General features: G+C 36.8%; 1 protein-coding gene across 1 annotated transcript in view; it reads left to right on the forward strand.

Moving 5' to 3' along the window:
- The window catches only part of LOC141464290 (connector enhancer of kinase suppressor of ras 2-like), a 213,283-nt gene that overhangs the window by 140,430 nt on the left and 47,558 nt on the right, over positions 1 to 25,295 (forward strand). Inside the window, exons 10-14 of the mRNA XM_074147092.1 lie at positions 287 to 433; positions 8,381 to 8,514; positions 9,091 to 9,296; positions 13,661 to 13,746; positions 15,206 to 15,460. Of these exons, the coding sequence (XP_074003193.1) occupies positions 287 to 433; positions 8,381 to 8,514; positions 9,091 to 9,296; positions 13,661 to 13,746; positions 15,206 to 15,460 (828 nt within the window). The remainder of the gene's footprint in view (positions 1 to 286; positions 434 to 8,380; positions 8,515 to 9,090; positions 9,297 to 13,660; positions 13,747 to 15,205; positions 15,461 to 25,295) is intronic.

Genomic DNA, 25,295 nt, shown 5'->3' on the forward strand with positions numbered 1-25,295 from the left:
CTCATCACTTCATTCAAAATGTACAGTGATCTCACAAATTACTAAAAGGGAGACAGTGTTCACTTTTGCTTTATTTTGTTGAGAAATGTAGCAAAAGAAAAAAATAACAATCCAGCTTCAGCAGCATCGTTTCAGTCTAACAGAAGTAATCAAGCACAGTTTATAAAAACTGCTTATGTTTGCAAAGAGTAGGCTGTAATAGACCTTTTCAGTTAATAGAAGACTGCCTTCACATTTGAAGTTAAACGGAAAGCTTTCAAAATTCAATTATGGAATTTTTCCTTAGGTTGGCTGGCAGTTAAAGAACCTAGTAAATGCATTGCGGGAAGACCCAAATGGAGTGATTTTAACCTTGAAAAAACGTCCTCAGAATACTCTGGTTTCTGCTCCTGCCCTTCTGAAGAATGTGAGGTGGAAGCCTCTTGCGCTTCAGGTAAGAAGGCTGCTGCAACACGGCAGATGGTAAATCCTTTATTCAATGGAAAACACTAGAATCTTTACTTCCAGTGAAACCAACAGGAGCCTCTAAAAAGTCCCAGATTCCTCTGAAATAGTGTGCTTAGTGTGCTAAGTTGCTAAGTTTGTGTGGCAATACTCTAAGTGTCAATAAGATTGTTTTCCTCTTTTTTTTCTTTTTTTTTTTTGTGAAGTTGGGGGCCACAGGAATTCATAGAAGGAAAGAATATTTACAGATAGTATTACTGAAGATTAAGGCAACCTAAGGTTCAGTACCTTTCTTTGACCGGCAAAGGCAACATTGCCCCCATTTCCATTATTTCACAGCCTGTCAAAACTACTTGTTTGGAATCGAGTGTGTCAGACCATTTACATTTCAGGAAAAGTCTTCTGTTCTACATCTCATCAAGTTTGAGTTTTTTGGTAGCAATGCTAATAGAACCACTGATGTTTTCTGCACACTTACTGCTTGAAAACCTGTTGATATGAAAAAAAATTGATTGTGAACATCACAGCTGGTTCTTCCTGCAGCATCAACATCCGTAGTAGAAACTGACTCACAGTAGAAAGGCTGAACTCAAAATGTTGTTATTAAAGGAATGGTTTTTGAGTAAGTTAGTAACTATTCATGTTTATCTTTGATACTGTGTAATGTTCTGTAATACGCTTATGTACTTTCCTAACGTGGAAGCTTCACAGAATTGTTTTGTTTGGATCACATACTACATGAATGTGTTTCTGAATAATTTTTAAATTAACAAAACAAAGCAAACCCGTCAAGCCTATCCAGGCAAATTTCCTTCCTGCCTTGGCACTTCCTGAGTCTTTCATTCCTCAGAGTGCCTAAATCCTATGCAGCTGCTTCGCTTAAGGAGTTTGTGTAATCCTTGCAGCTCAGGAGTGCTGATGGGTTTAGTGCCATCTTTCCTTTCTCTGTGACTACCTGTGGGGGAGAGGGAAGGGGTGTTGTGACACCCAGAGGAGATTCAGAACTCTTCACGTTTTTTCTGTCATAAGGGTGCAGGAATAATACTCTCTGCTCTAATAAGATGATTGTGTATCTACTTGTGAACTTCATATGAAGCCTCCAGGGGCAGCAAAATGGAAATGGCATTTGCCACAGGTCTTCAGAGATGCTCTCTTTATATTAGTACATTAAAGAATCATAGTTCACAAGCAGCGCTAGTTCTGGAAGTTTTCTCATTGTGAAAACAGTGTGTACTGTATACATGGCACTTTATTTTCCACAAAACATGCCATCCTTTGTCATGGTAGCCAAATAAGTGAAAATTCACCAAGCTGTTTTTGTGGAATTATCAACAGTTTCTATTTCTGTGATGTGTCCTCTCCTGAAGACCCAGAATACAAGAGGCCCAGAGGAGCAAAGGGTGCTTTAAGTGTCATCCTCACTAGGATATGTTTCTTCTATATTATAGAATAGTGCGGTGAGGGATTTAAATACAAATATAAATCACTTCAGGGAATAAAAAGAGCATTGCCACTGTGACTTCTTAACAGTATATTCTGTAATAAGATGTTGAAAACCATCTTTAGGTCTTCCTTAGCATCTTCAGGTCTTCTTTAGTCTTCATGCCACAGAGGCAAGCTCAAGTATTAGGACCTGGATACACTTCAGGATGCAGTTTTTGGGTTTGTCTGTTTCCTACAGTTCTCACCTGGATCTGGTATTATTTATTGTTGTCATTAATGACTTGGAACGAGCATGATTAAATTTCAAGATGATACTAAACCTTGTGTTTCCTGGGCAGCTGACATAACAGCTTGATGCTGCTGGAAAGCAGTGATCTCACTTCCCTCTCCCCGCTCTTGGCTGCAGAACATCCTCGCATTTGTTTGACTTTGGCATTTTTTAGACTCTCTAGATTCATTTAATTAGTTGAATTGGTAGGAAGGCTTCTGGTTTTGTTTATTTGTTTTTCTTGAGTTTTATAGCACTAATGGATTACATTGGCTCTCATAGAACAGAGGCTATTGACAGACTTTCAAAAATAAGCAGAATACATTCAGTATAAATGGAAGGTTTTCTACTTAGACAAAAGTAACCAGCTGCATGAATGTAGGATATGGAATGACCACTTAAGCAACAATCTGTAGAAAAAGATCTTAATTGAAATAGGTCAAAACTGAGAAAAACCTCAGCAAATGTTACTGTCACAAAAAAGAGTACCGTATATGGATGTGTTATATTTTATGGCGTTGCGTATATGGGTCCACATATATTGCTCTGCATGGATTACATATAAGTAACACACCATGAAAATAACACATGCAGAGCAATTCTTCCATCCTGACTTAGTGTTGGTAAAAAACAAAACAAAAGCAGTACATAATTGGGGAAGGAACAAAGGAAGTAGGATTTAAGAACGTGAAATTCAGAGGCCAGAAATAACATTTGTGAGCTCAGGTTGGTGCGCAGCAGTAATTTTTAAAATAAAAACTTTCTTGTTTTCTAATATTGCTTAAGATGTTTATAGGTGTTATTAATAATTCTTTTCATAATAATTATGTTTAAAATTTTACCACATAATTTATGAATTATTAAATATACGGAATCTGTGAATCCTTATAAAATTTATTTCTTGGTTTTGTAGTATTCCTTCGCTGTATATAGTTTCCCTTGATGCTTAATTAACAAAAGCAGAATGTTAACATATGCCAAGGTTCTATGCTACAGTTACCTTTGTGAGACAACATGTCAGTCATACCATTTTCTTATTTTGTCTCTAGTTGGCGTTAAATGATATTAGAAGGCTTTTTTTTTTTTAAACTCTGTGATTATCTTCCCACTCAATATAAAATGGTTCGTTCTTCTGCAATGGCAAATAATGCTCTGTTTTTTTAAAAAATGAGCACACCGGCAACTGCATTCAAATAAATTCAAACATTTATTGTATTTTTTTTCTTTTTATTTGCAGAAATTTTCTAATTGGAATAATCCTTCCTGTAACAACTGCTTGATTCAGAACGTTAAACTTTTTATTATTCAGCTTGAGATACAGAATCTGTCAGTTGGTGATAGCTGGAGAGGAGTAAAGCTTACGTCAACAGGGACAATTTTATAATCATTTTTACCTATTAGAAAATACATGTTATGCTCTGCAACTTTATAAGTATCTTCAGACTAATTCTAGCAAAGTAGCTCATTTCAGATTTTAAAAACGATGAATTTGGAGAGATGTTGCTTTGTACAAAAGAAAAATTCTATAGCATTATGAGAACAGATGCTTGTAGCAGGGAAAATAGGAAAATAACAAGCTGGTGTGTACCACTTCTCATTCACCTCTGGAGATAGGTTGGTGTTCATGGTTTGAGTACCGTACCCTGACGGAATTGCTCAGATGAACTCTGAAATTATTTCCTGCCCATTTACTTTACTGTCTCAGTGAGAAACAACTTGGGCAAGGGAAGACTTGTAACACCTCAGACAAAGAAAATGCAGCAAGTAAGAAAGTTGTGTTCTGTTCTCTTAAGTGTCTTGTATCAGAGGAGATGATGAATTTTCTTTTCATCTTAATGCTGCTCATGCTTTTATTGACTTCTCTCATATTCCTATGTATTTCATTATATTCTCTTGCTCTGAGGACAAATATTATTTACACATTAAAAAAGGTTTATATATCAAGTTTCAAAAGAGTAAAAATCCACAAGACTTGAAAACACATCACCAGTATGCAAGAAATACTCAGCCACATTTAGAGTTCTGTTTCCTACTGTAAGTAGTGTTTGTGTTGTTGAACATTTAATTTTTCTGAATAGCAGCTTGTCCAGTAAGCAATTAGTCATCTATATCACTGGCATGAATGAGCTTGTTCTGACAAAAAACACACACTATAGGGTGATACGCAGTTACAAAGCCCCATTTTCCCTTACCACAGGCAATCCATGTAGAAGAGTGACGCCTGTGTATTTTCTGTGAATTCACCCATCAGGGGAATTCTGGGGATTGAGTTTATTCCTTCAAGGGAGAAAGTAGAGACTCAGTACCCCACCCTTAATCTTCATACCCCCTCAAAAGGTAAGGGATGTCCGTGTTCAAGCCTCTTGTTGCTGCACCACTGGGCTTTACCAGCTTCCTGCATCCTGTCCTGCTGGTTTTTGCAGGATGCACTGGCATCATTCGTTTGTTGTTTTTGAACAGCACTTTTTAAATAGATACAGTAGTTAATTATCCCCAGTATTTGCAAAACACACTCAGAATCACAACAGTGTATTTTCTTTCTGAAACAGTTTGAATTTTTCTCTTTAGCAAACAACTGTTTATTTCTGGTGGGTTTTGAATTTACCATTTGTTTTTCTTTTTTATTCTGGTATTTCAGCATTGCTTAATCATTTTACTGATAATTAGCTATTGTCATTAAAAACTTTGAATAACATACAGCAGATACCTTAAGTGTCACTTTTCAGAAGTCCTCTATAAACAAATGTGTTTTCTTTGGGATTTTTTTTCACCTGTACATGTATTTGCACACACTTTGGCAAACATTCATTTGTATGCAGACACGGCTAGTATAGTCATTTTAAGAAATTGTATTGGAACTGAACTATAAGACTTAAAGAATTGACTCTGTTTAATTGATAGACCTGGTTAGTATGATATTTACTATTTATTAAAATATAAATGTTTTAATAATAAAAGACCCCTGTGCTATTTTCCAGATACCTAAAACCATTGAAATTCTGTGTCTGATATCACAGACATATCTGGAGCTCAGAGTGAAGGTATACATCTTTGGTAACTTCACTCTTGAGTTTCAGGTCATAGAAGAATTACATTTGCTGGAATTATCTGAGTGATGATAGAGGAGAAGAAAGCAAGGTCTCTCTTCACTTCATTAAAGAATTCCAGGCCAGATGAGTGAAGAAGGTTTCTTGTGAGCAATTAGTGGAATCACCCAATACAGTTTATTTGGACGAGGGGGGATCCTTTGAGAAAGGGGTAGAAACAGGCCTTACAAAAACATAATGGCCAGCAAATTCTTGGAAAGCACTAAAGATACGTTCTCTACCTTCTCTATGAAAAATGCCTAAGTAAAGCTGAGAAGGAGAAGGCAAGAGACAGCTTATTTGAGGGCAATCATGATGCAATATATTTAAATAAAAACTTACAACCGTTATATAGGGAAAGTGAATTTCAAGAGCACGCATTTCTGTTAACTCGGTGTATGAGCTCCTACAGTATGCTAATTGAAAAGGCATGAAGAGCTGCTATTTGGGGGGGAGCACTCTTTGACCATTATTTTTCAAATGTATTGTGGATGGATTAATTACAGTAAGGTTAGAAAAACAAGAAGAATAATGTTTGTCTTCAGAAAGGAGAAATACAACAGCTAGGGAATTATAAGTCAGTCAATATGCACAAATGGTTTGTGAGCACTTAGAAGATAACACATGAGTAAAAACAACAAGAATTTATTATGAAGAAATCCTTAAACAGGTTTAATGCTCTTAGGTGAGCGGTTAACTGACCTGGTAGATTGGAGAGAAGCTGTATATCTTACTCTGATATTAATACCTTTTCTCATGACATTCTCTTAAGTATGGCACAGAGAATTAAGGGCTAAGTGAAAATTGAGATTGAATGGGTGGAAAATTACTGGATAACCTTGCCTAACAAATAGCTGTTAATGGTTCACTATCAAACAAAGGACATATAATTTAGTATTCAACGGAGAGGTGACACATGTGGTTTTGTTCCATGTTTTCCTGACAAGCTGAAGGATCTGCTTCCTAAATTTTCATACGGTGCTAAACCAGGAGGGCCTGCAAATGCAATGGAATTTTGGCTGCTAATGAAAAAATCTAACTTAGAAAACTAGAAAAAAGCTCTAAAAATGTAATTAAATTTGAGGGGAGCAAGTACAAAGTATTCGACTTTGAAATAATCAAATGAAATTTTAAAGAATGTGGTAGTTGAATACTATGACAATAATTCCAAATAATGTGGAAATTACAGTAAACAAAAAGCTGAATGTCATGTTGGAAGGAAATCATATATTTGACTGAGAGACATAAATGAGAATATAAAATACAAGATAAGTGAAATAATGATTGTGCTTTATTTAGTGTTAGTAAGAATCTCAGCTGGGTGCTGAGTATGCCTAGTATACGCTGGGTACACCTGTCTAATAAGTTGGAAAAAGTACAGAGCACACTACAGTTTATTAGTGTTTAGGAATCAAGACCTATATGGGAAGAAGTAGGTTTTATTCTTGTTTTCTAGCCAAAATAAGGGGAAACAGATAGTATACAGAATGTAAAAATAAATGAAAAGTTAAATAATGAAAAAGAAAGTTCTCACTTTCACTGATGGGTAGGACAAGAATTGAATTACATTGAAGCAAAAAAGATTACATTGCTGTAAGGTTAGATTTTTAAAAATCTATCAGGAATAACATGGCTGTCACCCTCTTTGGGAACATATTTAGGAACAGTCATATTAACTCTCCACGTCCTTTTTTTTCTATTGTTAACTTCATTGACTAACCCGTAACCTTAACAACTGCTGAATATAAACCCATTGAAAAGAAATTTTTCACAAGAGACTTGGTAAAGGTAATTTCTTTTCTGATTCGAAATGGAGTTTCTGCTTGTCTTTCTGTGATGGTGATAATTTATGATTTGACCCATGGGAAACTATGGCCAAATGCGGGTAAATTGGGAGATTATTAGAGTATCTTATATTTAATCTCTTTACTAACACTACCACGTCAAAACTTCAGAAATAATGGAAATATTCTAAATGTAGTGACTGATACTGTGTATAAGATGGTAGGCCCTAATTTCCAACAATATGAGAAAGTAAGTAGTGAATGATTCTTGTCTCTGGCAGTCACTTCTTATTTATTTATATTGATAACATGAAAAAAACTGAAAACGTGATCAAAGTGTAAGAAGCTTAACAATAAGCGTGGAAGAGTAGTATAATTTGGACCCCTACACAGACTGATATTCTCCTGAAAAAAACATCCTTTTCTGATATTTGGGATTGCTTTTACTTGTTGAATCACGTAAGAATAATTTCAGTGTTTATCTCTAGAAGATAGAAAGCACTGTATTTAGAAAAAGATTATAACTGGTCTTCATAGTTTTCATCCGGTTTCTAGGTCACCGTGTTTTCCTTCCACCTGTAGTGAACTAGTTGTATCTATTTAAGCACAATTTTGTATATGAATGGGAATTTTTCGTATAAATAATCTAAACAATAATACTAATTATTTTTTTTTATTTCTTGAATATAAACACAGACTGTACCTTGGTTGAAAAATATTCTTTGTGTATATATCTTTGTATCCTGCACAGAATATTTGGTTGTAGTCCTTATAGCCATTGACTTGAGCTTCCCTGTGGAATTTGAGTTAAAAAAGTGTTAACTTTGTTTAAAAATTTTAAAAAAGCAAAAAAAAAAACCCAAAAGACCACCAGACATTATTTTTTTCATATTTATGATGCTTATATTTATTGCTTAGGTTAATTTATATTTCATTGCTAGTCACCATAGAACTTATATTTGTATCACTGCAGTACAATCACCATGGCTATGGTTTCAGTAAAAAAATAAGAAACAATAGATGTTTTCTTAAAGGATCTAGATATTCTATCCTTGTTAATAATAAGTCTTCTACTGAAACCAGCATTATGGTCATGAACACTTTCATTCCAAGCGAGTATTCCAGAGTTCTGCGATTAAGCTTTGTATTTATGGCATTTAATAGTGTATGTCCTTCCTCCCCATATACTTGATTTTCTGCATTGCTAAAAAATCATATTTTGATTCTGAATCTCACATTTTTCCATGAGATAGCTTTTAGATTAATTTCACTACTGGTCTTTCATCGGTTTATTTCATAACTAGTCTTGAATTCCAGAAAACATTAATTTATTCATGTGCTTTTTTTTTTTCCAGCCTGTAATTCCGACCAGTCCAACAAGCAGCTCTACAACACCAACAAGTACAATGGGGATATCCTCAAAAATGGAGAACTCTGCACTCCAGGATGTTTTCATTCTGTCTCCTATGTCAGGACTCTATGGCCCCAGGTATTTACATCGTAATGAATTTGAGGTTTTGAAAAATAAAATTTTACACTTTGATTTCACTAGATTAATAAAAACAAACAAAAAGCCCCACAATTGAACCAAATATTTAGTAAAATTAAGAGCTAGAAATACATTAAGCAGCATATCATTATTTTGAGACATTTAACTTTTAGTTAGCTAGATACCAGTTGAGCAAAACCTGGGCTTACTCCTAAACCAAGAAAGTCTTTAAAGAAGTCTTTAATCATTCAGTTTTATTTCCTTTCATGTGACTGCTTGTATGCTACTCTAAAGCAGGCATTTCTGCAAGGGAAACCCTTGCCTTCTCATGTTATACCAATTCCTTATGCTCCCTTTCAAATACTAGAAAACTCACAAATAACTGTATTTGTCTTACAGTTAAAATGGAACCTAACAATGATTTCATTAATTTACATTTCTTGAATCACTTTTATGAAAGTTTACACATACAGCTTTTCAATTACAGGACTTTTCATTTGTAGTGTGTGGGAGAGACAGTTGTATGCTTTATCATAAAATGGTTTATTTCTCCATAATCTTCTCGGTTCTTTCTAGGGATGAAATTGGAATAATGTCTTGTGATGACATCAGCAAATTTGGAAAACCTGGAATGAAAGGCTCTGAGTCTCCAAGCTATTTTTTGGAGCATGAAAGTGGGAAATACTACACCTTAATTGAAGGTGAAGGCCACTCTGTGGGCTCTGAGTATGAGAGAAGCAGAGCTACAGGAGTGCGGAGAAGAGAAAAAACACCCACTCACGGTAGGCTTGATTTCTTTAATATTTCTGAATTGACTGGATTTACAAATTGTGTTATTAACACTGCAACACCCCCAAATATCTGTCAGTCTTTCTTACACCATGACCTGTTGGCTGTGAATAATAGGCAAAGGTCTATGTGAAGGAATAATGAGTACAATTACAAGCTAACATTCAGGATCAGGACTACGTTGTTTATTCTGCAGTGCACACTTAAAATTTTGAATAAGCCTTAACTTCATGTTTTTTGCATAGTTAGCATCTGGATTTTACTCAGTTTCAGTCGCAAGCTCTTGGAGGTTATTTTAGTTGCAGTGCTCTGGACTATTAAACTTCAATGGAGGGCCTGAAAAGGCTTACTTGTGGTGTAAAACTATCTATAATATATAAGGCCCTCCAAAACTCGGTGCTGTATTAAATGGATGTAATTACATGAGTAGTATCCTGCAAGGCATTGCTAATACAAGAAATATATTTCAAAATCTTAGAATGGAGACTGATTAACTATATAAGATGCTATTAAAAAATAATAAACTCTGCGTTTATATAGAAATTTCATGTGAATGTAAATTCATGTGGGTGTACAGGTACACAAACATATAGTGCTTGTATATGAGTTTATCTATATAAAAGGTATTGCTGAAAATTAATTGATTAAAATTTTTATTGCTTATCTGTTAAAACTGATTTGTTTGGTGTCTATTGAATTTTAGAAGAATACTTATGAAATACAGCAGTGTATTCTCCATATATTTGCAGTGGTTTTATTTTCAAGGCAGTAAGTTATTTTTGTAGTTGACAGACTTTAAAATAAAATATTTCTTTTAAAAACTGAAAATGACATTATTTCTGAGCCTCAGAGAAAGCAATGACTCCTCCTTCTGATCATTGCATTCTGTATGTGTAGGTTCTACCTTTTTATATTTATATACATGTGATACCATCAATCAGTACTTCATTCACCTACTCTGAGACAAAGTTTTCTTTTACTTTCCCTCATTTTGTTAAAAAGTTTCCTAAATTTTTTTTGTCCTGGATATCTAGGAATGGGAAAACCTCTCACAAGCTCACAGTAGTAAATAAAAATGTGTCTGTGAAGAACAGAGGTAATAAAAACATGCTGCAGTTCAATGGAGATAATATCAAAGGCAGTTATAGTAGAAGGTCCAATAACAGCTGAAATGGAACACAGTTGGGGGAAAAAAAAAAAGAAAAATCTTTAAGCACCCCAGGCTCTGATTGTGCTGGTCTGCCATAGAACTGGCTACTCTGGTGCAGGATTTGATACCATGAATGTTATTAAATGTAGCTTCCCATGCTTCTTTCAGTTGTTAGTACTTAGAGACAATGCTGCTTTCTCTTCCCTCATCTCAGGCTAAGGTGTTCTTGCTGCCATAAATGTTAGAAGAGAGGGCAACTGACAGCCCCAGATGCCAAAACAGATTTTGATAGTTAAGATGTAAAAGCATTTTCTTCTGTAAATTTTTGCTGAGATTTTCTTATTATATGTGAGATATCTATATCTGTAACTTACCTGGGTTAAGGTTTCAACTGCATTACCTTTTGCCTAAGAACAGCTAATGAGTGACAGTTAAGTAATTTCACCTGCTGTTTCAAGAGCTGAGAGGGTAGAATTGAAGTCTGAAAAATACAGCTGCAAGAATACTTCAAATTCTGTCCAGCTGCAGTGATAGTTCACTGCAGCTGGAGAGTGATAATTCACTGCAGCTAGACTTCCCCAACAAAGAACATCCAACTTTCCAAGTGCTGTTTTGTTTTTGTCATTCTTATAGTTTGAAAGAAATCTTAGCTTATGTTTATAAAGTAAACAGAACTTTTGTCCTGTTTTTGCATTTTGGTAAACACTGCTGGATTTATGGTAAAAAATGGCAAAATACCATGGTACCATTGTACCAGTTGTACAATGGACAGGATCATGTGTATATATAAATACACTACCTTTTCAGAATAGGGAGATTTTAATAGGTCTTTATTATATGTAGGGTATTTTTAGTAACTTGTACAACTGTATACTTGATGCTTGAAAGAGCTGTAACACTGAAGAGTAGGATTCCATTTTAAGACTAGTAATACTCAGTCTTTATCTCCCTGGTAGGTGACATCATTTTATAATAAAACTAGAATGATAGATCTTAACTGTGGTTAAAATTGGAGGTAGATGGATGTATTTGGCGTGCTTTCATAAATTCATGCTGCATGATGACTTAAAATGTTGGGCTCTGCGCCTGATCCCAGTAATACTCAAGATTTTTCTTGTGTTTACGATGGACAGACCTGATTTTCTGTAACTTTGAAAATCTAGAAGGAATTTGACTTAAAAGTCTCAGGAATATGCCTTTGTTTCAAAAACAGTTGATAAGCCAGAATTTTTTAAACTACAGATTATATGAATCTGTCAATTAACAACTTCCAAATCCAAATTCTGTTCTACTGTAGTAGAATGGTTTGTACTTTTTGACTTAAAGATGCACATTTGAACCATTAAAGCAACACTATGTCTTTTGTTGGAAAGACAGGATTTATGGTAGATCAAGTAAACACGTATCTGATGCTGGAACCAGAGAGCCTTGGGCAAAGTAAGGAATATAAAAATGCTGAAGTCTTTCATGGTTGAGCAGATGCTTTCATTATCGTTAGGACTCACACAAACCAAGGTTCAGAAATTCCTGCCGTGGACTTACCAGAATTAAAGTGATTATTAGAAACCAGTCTCTGTTGCAGCTGGTAGATGGAAGGATACTCAGGCAGATGAGACCCTTCAGTATTGATAATATGTGCAAAATCCAAGGAGGCAAATAAGTCCATTTTCTCAAACTGTTTGTGAAAATTAAGCTTGTATTTATCATTGCTGTGCACTGCATTGCTTTTTTTTTTTTTTTTTTTTAACCAAGAGTTATACTCTAATATTAGTCTGACTAACATGCTATGGTATTTAGAGTTCTTGTGGCAATGATTCTCAGAAAAAAATCCACCTTCCAAAATTAAAACAGTTTGTAGGTTACATTTGTTTGGAAAGAACATGGAAGTACAAAATTCTTTTGTTTGGCTTGTGTATTTCCTGCCCTAAATTTCTATTTTTGATGTCAGTCATGCTGTGGCATCTGGTGTTTGTGTTACAAATCACTTCAGACCTTTCTTCTTTTTACAGAAATACTGCTAAGTTTTATTATGTTGATCTTCATTTGTTATGTGCATTCTTATCTTAATTTTTTTAAAATTTATGGTCTTTAGTTGTTTCTCATTCTTTTCTGTATTACTGATTCTTCCGTTTGTTTTTTTCCCTAATTAATGTTATTCTTCTAAGGCCAAATTTGAGATTGAGTTCAATAATACATTTGTAGTTAAAGGTAGTTTCAACTATTAGGCAGGCCGGGAATCTACATATATTTTCCATACAATTAGTTATACACTAACTTTTATGGTATGAGTGAGAGTATAATATGGGAAAATCTCAGTACTCTAGGTATATGTTTTCAGAAAATCATGTTACCCAGAAGCACATTTGTCATATACCTGCTTGTTCTTAAATCCTCCTAACATTTTAGTAGCCAAAAAGATGTATTTTGGAAGAATGGTGGATCTCGGCATACAAATAATCCACAGAATAATCCACTTTGTCACTCTAATCAACCTGGGGAGACTGAAAATGAAATAGAAATGCTTGTTCACATTTAGGTTCTATAATTGTCCCAGAAACAGAACAGTAGACAAAAAGTTTACTCGAGTGCTAAAGAAACACACTAAATTTAGTCAGCTGGCATACAGAAAAAGGAATCTTTGCTTTTATGGGTCAGACAAAATTTAACCTATAATCTAGAGGGTGTGTTTCTGTGTTTTGTGATAATAATACACACTGACAAGGCCAAAGTGCTAATGCTTTATAGTCAGTTTTTGTAGTATTCCTCGTTTAATGGTCTGCTATTGACGTTCTACTGATACCATAGTAGGGAATAACTAATGCACATCGATATCTTACAGCCTTAGTGCCATAAAATTGTATTAATTAAAACCCTAGTGTCTGAATCTTGTACTTTGTTGTTATTACAAAACTGCACTCCATGTTTTCTTTCTAAGGCATTTGAAATTAACTGTAATCTGCTTTACATGTACAACTAATTTCGCTGAAGTGGTGCTTTCCTTCAGATCAGTGTAATGAAGAGGAGAATCCATCGTATATGATGGTTAATTAATCCTGAATGCTACAGCTCTAGTAATGTATAGGTGCTGATCAAAAGGATTGCTCTGAAGGATCATGTCATTCCTGTAATTTATAGGCAGTACGTAGACAACAGCCTTTTATTTTTAGTTTTCAAAAATTATATTGGTTTATCTTGAATTGTTTCCAGGAGATTTAAGGCCTGTTTCTATGCCTACTGAGTACAGTTGGATAGGGGAGTCAAAAGAACAAAGCGTGTACAAGAGGGGAAGCAGAGGTGAGTATTTTTTTTTCTCTGCTGTTCTCCAAGATTATTTTTTTCTTTGTTACTTAAGAAGTGTGAAGTTATCATCACAGGACCTAAATCTATTTTTCTCGAGTGCCACGAGGAATGTAAAAGAGCCTGTTTAGTATCCGAGTTCTTGTGTTTCTCTTTCTGAAAATTAAAAAGTTTGTATTAGCAGGAAGGATTTACTCTATCTAATTCTATTATAAAGAAAGATAAACATCAAGGGAAAAAAGACATATAAGATTCAGATATATGTTAATAACAATCAGTTCTTAATCTGCACAGTTCTAGAAAACTGTAAGTGGTGTTACAGAGGGGGAGGGTAATGTCCTTTGAGACACATTTTGATTAGTATGAATGAATATTTGAAACCAGAATCAGCTGGTCTGTCAGTGTTCAGACTAGCACTAATCATATAGTTTTATGGATTTCAGTGGGAATTACAAGCTTTGGAAGAAGCATGGTGATAGCAAAGTTCTTTTTTTTTTTTTTCCTTTTTTTCCTCTGCTTGAAAGCAATTATATCACTCAAAAGAGTATTCTTCAAATATTCAAGTATGTTGGTTGTTATGTCAGTTGCTAAAGATCCTTAAATGAGTACCATTTTTATCAGAACCTTTTAGACAAAATGTGGGCAGCTGAGAGGAGTTCAACTTGACCGCTTGTAATGTGACAAAATTGAATGATACTCTTGAAAATTGATACAGGGTTTTAAACTACCTTTTTCGGTAATCTTCCATTCCAAGAGAAAACAAATTTCATTTAAGGCGCAAGCCTTTTCTGATTTATTCCAAATCTATTGATTTATGTTTTGTTTGTATTTCACTGTTACAGACAGATTCCTCCAACTTGTTGCCAGGCCAGTTCCCAATTTGAAATTGTGCCCATGAATACTGCACATCTGTTTAAGACCATTATTCCAATTTGTCGGGCTCCTTGAAATTACAGTCCTTGTCTCTGGAATGATCGCAGAGATGTTCCTTTATTGATACAATTTACAAATATTTTATGTGTATGCTCACTTTCACCTCAAATGGTGGGGGGGTGTCAGTAAATGTGGTACTGAGGCCAGTGCAAGGCCCCCACAATTCACTTGACGTTCACTTGACTCTTTCCAGTTTAATAGTACCAAGTGATGATCTGAAACCTTCTGGCTTTATTTATATTTTCTGTTGTTACACAAGCCATATCCTGTGGACTAGCTTCATACTATCTGTCATGCCAGGACCTGGGTATGCACCACCATCTTTTCTGTGCCTAGGTTTTGTGCCAAGTACTTAGTTTGCTCTTGATTGGAACCTTGGTATAAATAAGTTTGTTTGCAGAAGAGCGTTAGATGAAGTGGGGAATGAATGAAGCTGACAATGCAGATGCAGCCAAAATGGTTCTCTGCTTGTTTCCTCTTACTAATATTTCTTTTTTTTCTTTTTTTCCCCCTCCAACAACTGACTCTGAGAATTCACTCCTGCGGTATCTGAGTGATGACAAGATACTGGTTATCCAAGAAGAGCCTTTGACACAAAAAGACAACAAAAGGGACACAGGTCATAGGTCAAGAAAAAAGGGCAAAACCACAAGCGGTCCAAACTACCCTATTAGTCCACCTGTGCTGACATCTACTATTAATGTCAGGCTTGAACCTGGACAGCAAGATGTCTTGAATTTCTCACTAGCAGAAAACAATACAGTTCCACTTTATCATGTAAGTATGTAACAAAAAACCTTATTACATAAAGTTCATGGAAAAACACTGAAATGTTTTCCTTTTAGGATTAATACAGGTATAGAGGCATAATCTTCTACTTCATATTTTAATATTATATTTTATAGTCCAAGAAAGTTGCTAAATGTCAGAGCTTTCACATGAGAACAGTCTAGACAGAATGGAAAAATGCAAGGCAAGGACCATTTGATATCAGATGCTTTAAGTAAAATAGTGCTCTTTATTACTCACTGAGACTGAGAAATTGTTTAATTTAAGGTTTTTTCAAAGGTTCGTAAGGATCCCATACTCAGCCTCTGGTAACAATTACTTGTAAGTTAGTTTGTATCCTTTTGTATTTCCACTTCAATCACTATGTCTTGTGATCAGCTTAATGGAGTTACTGTTTGTGTAAATTGCAGTACCATGGCCACAGTCTAGTAATGTGAATTTATTCATAGTGATAATAGAGGAAATATTTTGGACTAAAAACTGTGTAGGCTATATAATTAATTGGAGAAATGACCAGCCATGAAAAAGCACTTGGTTCTCATGACTATTGACTAGTGCAGAATTTCGCTGTACTGATTTGGATGTCCTGAAATAATAGCCTTTCAGAGCTCAGTCCTCACTGTTCGTGCTTTGTATGTGTATGTTGCTTTTTATAGAGGCATTCTTAAATTTTACTCATGGCCTTACCGCTTGGGAGCAGACTGCTTCATTCTCATGGCACAGAGAGTAGCTTCAAAGTATTTTGTGCTCAATCCTTAATTCTTCAGGGCACTTTTTTACTGAACCCCCCACATCGGTATGGAAGCTTTTCAAGGTGTATTTACTTTCTAATTATGGTGAATGTCCTCCTAGAAAGACATAAGTGAAAAAACAGAACTCGTAGCAAGTTTCTTTGGACTTTTTTGCATTTGGACCTTCTACTTGGTGTTTCTCTGAGCAAACTCTTGGGAGATGACTGTATTTGTGTCTAGTCTGAGAGCTAAAGAAGGTTCACCCAAGGGGATACATTTGAAATATAGCTAGCAATTCATCTCTGGTGCTGCAAGCTGTCAGCATTTGATAGTCAAAAGATCAGATAACTTTCCTTCTGTTTTCAGGAAATTTACATTTCGCTTTCCTATGCTGCTGGAAGTTAGTATTTTTGGAAAAGGTGGAAGGTCTTTTTCCCCAACTTCAGAGAAAGTCAAGTAGTTTATAAATCAATTCATGTGTTTGTTTACTGGGAGATGCTTATTCTGTCCATAAACTCTTACATAGATTATCAGGATCACAAAGAAAAGGATTTCAAATAAGGGTCTGAGCATGGTCAGGGAGGTGTTGGGCCTCACCCCCCCATAAAAATGGCAAGAAAACTAGCCCAGCTAAAGTGCATTTACACAAATGCACGTAGTATGGGCAACAAACAGGAGGAGCTGGAAGCCATTGTACGGCATGAAAGCTATGATGTAGTTACCATCACAGAAACGTGGTGGGATGAATCGAATGACTGGAGTGCTGCAATGGATGGCTACAAGCTCTTCAGAAGGGACAGGCAAGGAAGGAGAGGAGGAGGAGTGGCCCTGTATGTTAGGGAGGAATATGAATGTGTGGAGATGAATGAGGGTAATAGTAGAGTTGAGTGCCTGTGGGTACGAATCAAGGGGAGGACCAGCAAGGCTGATATTGTGGTGGGAGTCTATTACAGACCACCCAACCAGGATGCAGAGGTTGATGAAATGTTCTATAAGCAGCTAGCAGGTGTCTCGAGATCACTTGCACTTGTCCTGGTGGGTGACTTCAACCTACCAGATATCAGCTGGGCACTCCATACAGCTGAGAGGGAACAGTCTAGGAGATTCCTGGAGTGTGTTGGGGATAACTTCCTGACACAGCTGGTGAGTGAGCCAACTAGGGAAGGAGCACTACTAGATCTGCTGTTTGCAAACAGAGAGGAACTTGTGGGGGATGTAACAGTTGGAGGCCGTCTGGGGTACAGTGATCATGAAATGATAGAGTTTCTGATTCTCAGGGAAGCAAGAAGGGGAACCAGCAGGACTGCCATCATGGACTTCCGGAGGGCAGACTTTGGTCTTTTCAAAAGTCTGCTTGACAGAGTCCCTTGGGAGGCAGCCCTGAAGGGCAAAGGAGTCCAGGAAGGCTGGACACTTTTCAAGGAAGAAGTCCTAAAAGCACAGGAGCAGGCTGTCCCTGTGCGCAGGAAAGCGAGCTGTCGAGGGAAGAGACCGGCCTGGCTGAACAAAGAGTTAAGGTCACAGCTCAGGGAAAAAAGGAAAGTTTATGTCCTTTGGAAAAAAGGACAGGCGACTCAGGAAGATTACAAAGGTATAGTAAAGTTATGCAGGGAAAAGATTAGAAAGGCCAAAGCTCAACTAGAACTGAACCTGGCCCTGGATGTTAAAAACAATAAAAAGAATTTCTATAAATATATTAATAGCAAGAGGAGGACTCGGGAGAACCTCCACTCTCTCCTGGATATGGAAGGTAACATAGTGACAAAGGATGAGGAGAAGGCTGAGGTACTGAATGCCTTCTTTGCCTCGGTCTTTAGCAGTGGAGTAGGGTGTCCCCCGAGTACCCAGACCCCTGAGCTAGCAGTTAGGGGCGGGGAGCAGGACGAAGCCCCCGTAATTCTAAGGGAGATGGTGAGGGACTTGCTCCATAACCTCGACATAAACAAGTCTATGGGCCCAGATGGGATTCACCCAAGGGTTCTGAGGGAGCTGGCAGAAGTGCTTGCAGAGCCACTTTCCATCATCTACCAACAGTCGTGGCAAACTGGGGAGGTCCCAGCCGACTGGCGCCTAGCAAATGTGACGCCCATCCACAAGAAGGGTCGGAAGGATGATCCAGGGAACTACAGGCCTGTCAGTCTGACCTCGGTGCCTGGGAAGGTGATGGAACAGATCATCCTGAGTGCCATTATGCAACACATGAAGGATGCCCAGGTGATCAGGCCCAGCCAGCATGGGTTCACAAGGGGCAGGTCCTGCTTGACAAACCTGATCTCCTTCTATGACAAAGTGACTCGCTTGGTGGATGAAGGAAAGGCTGTGGATGTTATCTACCTAGACTTTAGCAAGGCCTTTGATACAGTGTCCCACAGTATCCTGCTGGAGAAACTGGATGCTCATGGCTTAGATGGGTATACTCTCCACTGGGTTAAAAACTGGCTGGAGGGCCGGGCCCAGAGAGTGGTGGTGAATGGAATGAAGTCCAGTTGGCGACCGGTCACGAGTGGTGTCCCACAGGGCTCGGTACTGGGGCCGGTTCTCTTCAACATCTTTATCAATGATCTGGACGAGGGGATCGAAAGCACCCTCAGCAAATTTGCAGACGACACCAAGCTGGGTGGGAGTGTTGATCTGCTGGAGGGTAGAGAGGCTTTGCAGAGGGATCTAGACAGGCTGGATCGATGGGCTGAGACCAACGGGATGAGGTTCAATAAGGCCAAGTGCCGGGTCCTGCACTTGGGTCACAGCAACCCCAGGCAGCGCTACAGGCTTGGGGAAGAATGGCTGGAGAGCTGCCTGGCAGAAAAGGACCTGGGGGTGTTGGTCGACAGCAGGCTGAACATGAGCCAGCAGTGTGCCCAGGTGGCCAAAAAGGCCAACAGCATCCTGGCCTGTATCAAGAACAGTGTAGTGAGTAGGACCCGAGAGGTGATCATCCCCCTGTACTCGGCACTGGTGAGACCCCACCTTGAGTACTGCGTCCAGTTTTGGGCCCCCTACCACAGGAAAGACATTGAGGTGCTGGAGCAGATCCAGAGAAGGGCAACGAAGCTGGTGAGGGGTCTGGAGCACAAGTCTTACGAAGAGAGGCTGAGGGAGCTGGGGCTGTTCAGCCTGGGGAAGAGGAGGCTGAGGGGAGACCTTATTGCTCTCTACAAGTACCTGAAAGGAGGCTGTAGAGAGGCGGGGGTCGGTCTCTTCTCCCAAGTTACAGATGATAGGACAAGAGGCAATGGCCTCAAGTTACGCCAGGGGAAGTTCAGGTTAGATATTAGGAAATATTTCTTTACTGAAAGGGTTGTCAGGCATTGGAATGGGCTGCCCAGGGAGGTGGTTGAGGCACCATCCCTGGAGGTATTCAAGAGAGGAGTTGACATAGTGCTTGGGAATATGGATTAGTGTTGGGTGGTGTGGTGGTGTGTGTGTGGGTTGCGTGTGTGGTGGTTTTGTTTTTGGTTTTTTGTGTTGTGGTTTGTTTTTTTTTTTTTTTTTTTTTTTCCATTGGTTGGACTAGATGATCTTAAAAGGTCCCTTCCAACCTCTGTGATTCTGTGATTCTGTGAAATCCAGAGAGATAAGCAGTAGCTAGTTTACTGGGATGAATGAGAAAATTATTTTGCAAGTCTGCAAAAATACAAAATTTCATAACTTGGTAGATGAATCAACTGGTTTTATTTAAATTTTCGATGATTGAATTTTTTGATGTTTGTCTGTTGAATCGTCTGACTTCTAAAGAAAGGGAAATGGGTCATACGGAGTAAGATGCTAGTTGGACCCTTTAAATAATGGTAGTTGTTGGTTAAGTTCCCAGAGTCAATCCTGTTGTCACATGATTTATTTTTCATTGTCAGCACAACCTCTGTTTAAAGTTTGCCAAGGCAAAATAAATTTCCTGGCAAAGTTGAGATAAAAGTTCTGTTTAATTCAGTTAACGTAGAATTTAACACTTGGAGTTTGTTAAGAAATCACCAAATCAAATTAGATCTATTGCCCTTCTTAGCCTAGCAATGACAAAAGTCATGCCCTCAGGGGAAAGTATAAGGGGGCAGATGTTGGGCAACATATGAATCTCACCAAAGTACTTGGAAGTCGATAGTCGTCTTTCAAAAATAAAATGACATTTCTCTTGAAGATTTAAATGCCACATACCATGACTTCAGAACTGAAAATATATTATCTTGAATGATTTCTGTACTGTCATGTGAGCTTTGTGTTCTGTATAGAAGTTTGCAAATCACTCTATACAGAAAAACAACCAGTTACACTTTATAGAAATATTATTTTGTCTTAAAAGGTCTGCAATATTATAATACATAGTTTTAAGTTATTTTTGTCAACTGTTTTCTTTTGTGGGTCATAGGGACTAGAAGCAGTTCTTCATTCTGTGGTCTTCATTGTTTATTAAAGGAAATGCAACTATTTGAAACAGACATAATAAATTAGTAATATGATATTCTAGTATAACATAATAAATATGAAAAAACTAATGACATATTATGTCAACTGTAAGGTCTGAAGGCAATGCAAGAAACTGGAAAAAAGGCAGTATTCGGACTAGATGATCTTAAAAGGTCCCTTCCAACCTAGGTGATTCTGTGATTCTGTGATTCATGGGAGGAGATAACATTACAGGCAGTAGTTGGTCTGCCGAAAAGTCAGTGCAGCACCTGCACATTATAATTAGTGCAGTAATTACAGAGGAGGACGCATGTGAAATGATTATTCATGGACTGACAGAGTGGTATAAATTCTTTTATCACCATAAATTTTCTGAACAACATTAGAGACAGACCTTTGCTGTCCTTCAGGAGATAGTTATAGGAATGGAAATATCTCAGGCACTTAGTCAACTGCCTTATAAATATATGAGGAACTGAGTCGACAAATATACAAGAGTTGCTGACACAGGTTGTGTAGGTTCTTGCCAATACATAATCATTCATATTTACAACATCTTTCCACTTTGAATACTGAAAGAATTATGAAAAGCGAAGCAAAAAATGGTTTGGCATATTTATCCTAAATGATAGCTACCCAGAATGGAAATTTTAAATATCAAAGAACATTTAATGGCATTTTGATATCAAAAAGGAAGAGAAAAATAACAGATAGTTGTGTTCCTAGATAGAAATTTAAGTATTAAGTAGATCATCTAATTTCCTTAGTATCTTAAGGTGTTATCAGGATTTTCATAATCATTTCAATATATTTACTTATTTGAATGATGAGATTTTATTCTATCGGTTCATTCTACAACAAGACTAAGGTTAATCAAAAGAAGATACTTCAAAAGTTTAGCTAAACAAATTACCATAAACCAGCTTTTGCTACTTTTGTATTAAAAAAATAAAAATAAAGTCTGAGGTCAGCTTACTTTTTTTCCTTGCTCTTCTAGTCTGTGTTTTGTTTTTTCTCAGCTTCTGGAGGCAGCAGTACTATCAGATGAAAGAACTGGTTTGGTTTTTTTGGTGGACTTTTTTGTTTGGGTGGGGTGGTTTTTTTTTTTTTTTTTTTTTTTTATGAAAGTCAAAAATGCAGAACTGTTACAATCAAATTCCCATTTAATTCCTCTACACTTAATACATGCCCAGAACAACTTTTGGATATAGATCAAAATTTCAACCCAGATAAATGCTTTGGAAAATGGAGATGATAATGTTAAATAGGATCTGAATCATCTTTAGTAAAGGGAAGGTGATAGTGTCTTGTAAGTAAGGAAGTATGGCATGATGGAAGGAGAAACTGAGATACACACTGTCACTTTGCCGTTGCTTTATTTTCTAAGCACACGTACATAAATATATACACACAAAAAAGGCACGCGCTTAACAGTAGTTTAAATTACCAGACACAGACATAAGAAGTTTTACAAAATTGATAATTGCATAGATTCACCACTAGATTAATGTTTTGGAAGGCAATGTTGATTTGGAACCTAAAATTAAACAATTAGACTGATTTCATAAGTTGCTGTGAGGATGCAGAGTTACTATATAAAATGGATATTTAGGTAATGCAATATTGGCAGTATGCCCAGGATATAAAAGGATGCATAAAGCTATGTTGCAGTAAAATATTACTGTCAAGAAACACTGCCCCTTTCGGGATATATTTATAAATCTAATTTAATTGATATGCAATTCTGTGATGCATATCACAGAATCTGTGGAAGAGTCAATTACAATTAACAAGGCTGTTGTAATTAATATTAATCAATAAAGTATTTCTTAGAACAGGACTTCCTATGTTTACTAATGCTTTGCTTCTAAAGTGATGTTGTTTACCAGGTTAAGCCTAAATAGTGAGCCATATGTTAATATCACAAAAGTATATCCATTATAGCATTGCTGAGATACGCTACTGGAATAAACTCTGGATTTACAAGAATAGACTTAAAATCTAAATATCTTTTTATTTTGTATTGCCAGAGCTCATCCTGAAGAAAATTAATTTAGCAAGTAGAATTCCTGCACAGTAGACCAGATGTACAAGAAAAATTTTTTATTCTCTATTTTCCCCCATAAAACAAAACACAAAAAGTCTTGAATGGCAAACACTCTCCATCTTTAAACTGATGTTCAATTTTTTAAAAAACTTCAGCAAACTGCGTTTTCTGCTGCTCAGTTCAATTTTGCACTATGGGAACCAGCTTTTGTCTAAAAGGAATATTGGAGTTCTTATTCCAGATCCACGTGGTGTTCAACTTTTGTGGTTTTACTGCCTCAGATTTGCACTAGTTTCTGAAGCTCTGAAACTTAATTTGCTGGTTCCTACATTAAATTCTCAAATAAGATGATGATCTCTCATCTGGTTTTCCTTGGCGATAAATGTTCTGGGCCTATTATCTGCAAAGTGTTTGGATATTTTGCTTTATAGTATCATATATTAAGAACTTGGATTATAAGGTATTGAGTCTTCTACATTCTTTGTGAATTAGAATTCAACGTGTTGAAGAGACTTAATTTTTAATGAATTTTAAGATAGATGCTTTCATTTCAATATTCCCTACATAGTAAAGCAGAAATAATGGCAGCTTTAGGGTAGTCACTGAGAATGTTATGGCAGTAGTCACTTCTTATTTTAAAGAGAATTTGAAGCATTATAGTAGTTTAGGGTTAGTCATTGTTTCACAGAACTTGCTTAACTAACTTGCTTTTAATTTTCTTCCTGCTGATCACAGGAAGCTGGTAATATATGCTTTTTACCACAGAATGATGTAAATGCTATTTAATTGTTCTTGGAGCTGCAGAAGGCAGCTTGACAAATGACATAAAGTTTAATGGTACATGCTGAGAATTAAAGCGTGTGCAAAACCAATGTGGATCTGGGTTTTCTGTAATGCCTGCATGCTGGGATGTGCCAGATGTTCCAGACACTTTTTTGGATGATAAGCAGTCTGAGTGCTACTATGATAAGTATTATAATTAAGATAGTCTAGGAGAATCATATATATTCAGCTTCTTACGACTGAAGGAGGCATCTTCTATTGCCAATTTTGTAGGAAATGTCCTTATATTTTATTTCTTCCTTCCTGGTTTTGCGGAAGAAACAAAACTGTGCTAACTGTCAAGGATGAGAATGACTCTTCAGAGTTTTATTTCCTTTATGAATTGCTGAATAAATTCTATCTTTGCTTTTTATTTAAGTATCGGTAATATGGAAAACCTTCTTTCCCTACCTTGCAGGTATGTTAAGAAACCACTATGAGGATGATTATGTGGAATCTAGCTGCTCAGAGAAACTAATATAAGTCTTTCTAGCTTCTGCAGCTTCAAACGGATTCTGTCCAGTTTTCCTGATTGTAAGATAAGATTATTTTGTATTTGTGCTGTATCATAACTGTGCACACGAAGGCTTGAGTAGACAAGTATGTAGCTAGTGCTGTAAGATGGATCCGTCAGTAGCAACGTCCAACAATACATTTCTTTACAGGTCTGTTCAGACATGATTCTCTAAACCACACTCTTCATTACTCTAAACAGTTCAAAAGGGAAAAGGCATTTTATAGTACAAGGGAAAATAAAGGGAAATAAAATGTTACGAAATGTTTTTTATTAATTTATTAATGATGTCAACAGTCTTTAGATTCCGCATTCATTCAGCCATCAAGAACTTCATAATCCATGTGAATCCAGCAAAAAATGCCTTAAAAAGTGTTAGTCCTTGATTTTTATAAAAAACACCTATTTGTAGTAAGGAGAAGTAAGAAGGCGTTTGGATTTGTGTTGGATTTTAGTCCTGAGCAACTTACTCCATAAAGTTCGTTCTGTCATATACTGACATGTTTTGCCTGTGAGTTCCACTGCACTAAGGAAGTGAAATTACCGTTGAATCTGAACTTTTGGTACCCTTTCTGCTCTGTCAATAGTGCAAAGTGAAAACCATGTATAGATTCTCTAAGTTAGACCTAATTTAGCTCGTGTATCTGCACAGCACAGACCAACATCTGTTTCAGATACACCTTTTCAGACCTGGAAGAAACTGAGAAAAATGGTTGAGGTTAGTCCTGAAAGAATATTCTGCGTCTGGATCCGAGCACCATGTGTCCATCCCTCTCTGTCGAGCGCTGTGCTGTTGTGAAGCTCGGCTGAGGTATGAGGTGTGTCCCTGCCCATGGCAGGGGGTTTGGAACTAGGTGACCTTTAAGGTCTCTTCCAACCTAAACCATTCTATGATTCTACGAGCATCTCTGTTATTTGTTGTAGACCTGTCTTGGGCTCCATTCGTGCAGTATTTCAAGAGAGGGCCTGGAATTTTGCACTGAACACACTGCAGTGGTTAGGACTGATAACATTTGCACTGGCCGAGCAAAGCAAATATGAGGCATGTTTGGATAAGCGTGCAGCTGATCTGATCCAAACATACACAGTGTTTTCATAAGTAATTTTGTTGTGTTAGAGCATATTTGAATTACGTTCTACTGCAATCTTCAAACGAACCACTACAAACTAGTAATGAAAGTTAGCAAATGAAGCATTCATTAACCTACTGTATCCTCATGTCTAAATTGTAATTTGTAAAGCATTCTGGAGTCCTTTGACTGCAGAAAGTCACAATGGAGCTAAGATTCACTGTATTGTATTATTTTAGCA

The sequence above is a fragment of the Numenius arquata genome, chromosome 5, assembly GCF_964106895.1.
Source record: "Numenius arquata chromosome 5, bNumArq3.hap1.1, whole genome shotgun sequence".
Lineage (NCBI taxonomy): Eukaryota > Metazoa > Chordata > Aves > Charadriiformes > Scolopacidae > Numenius > Numenius arquata.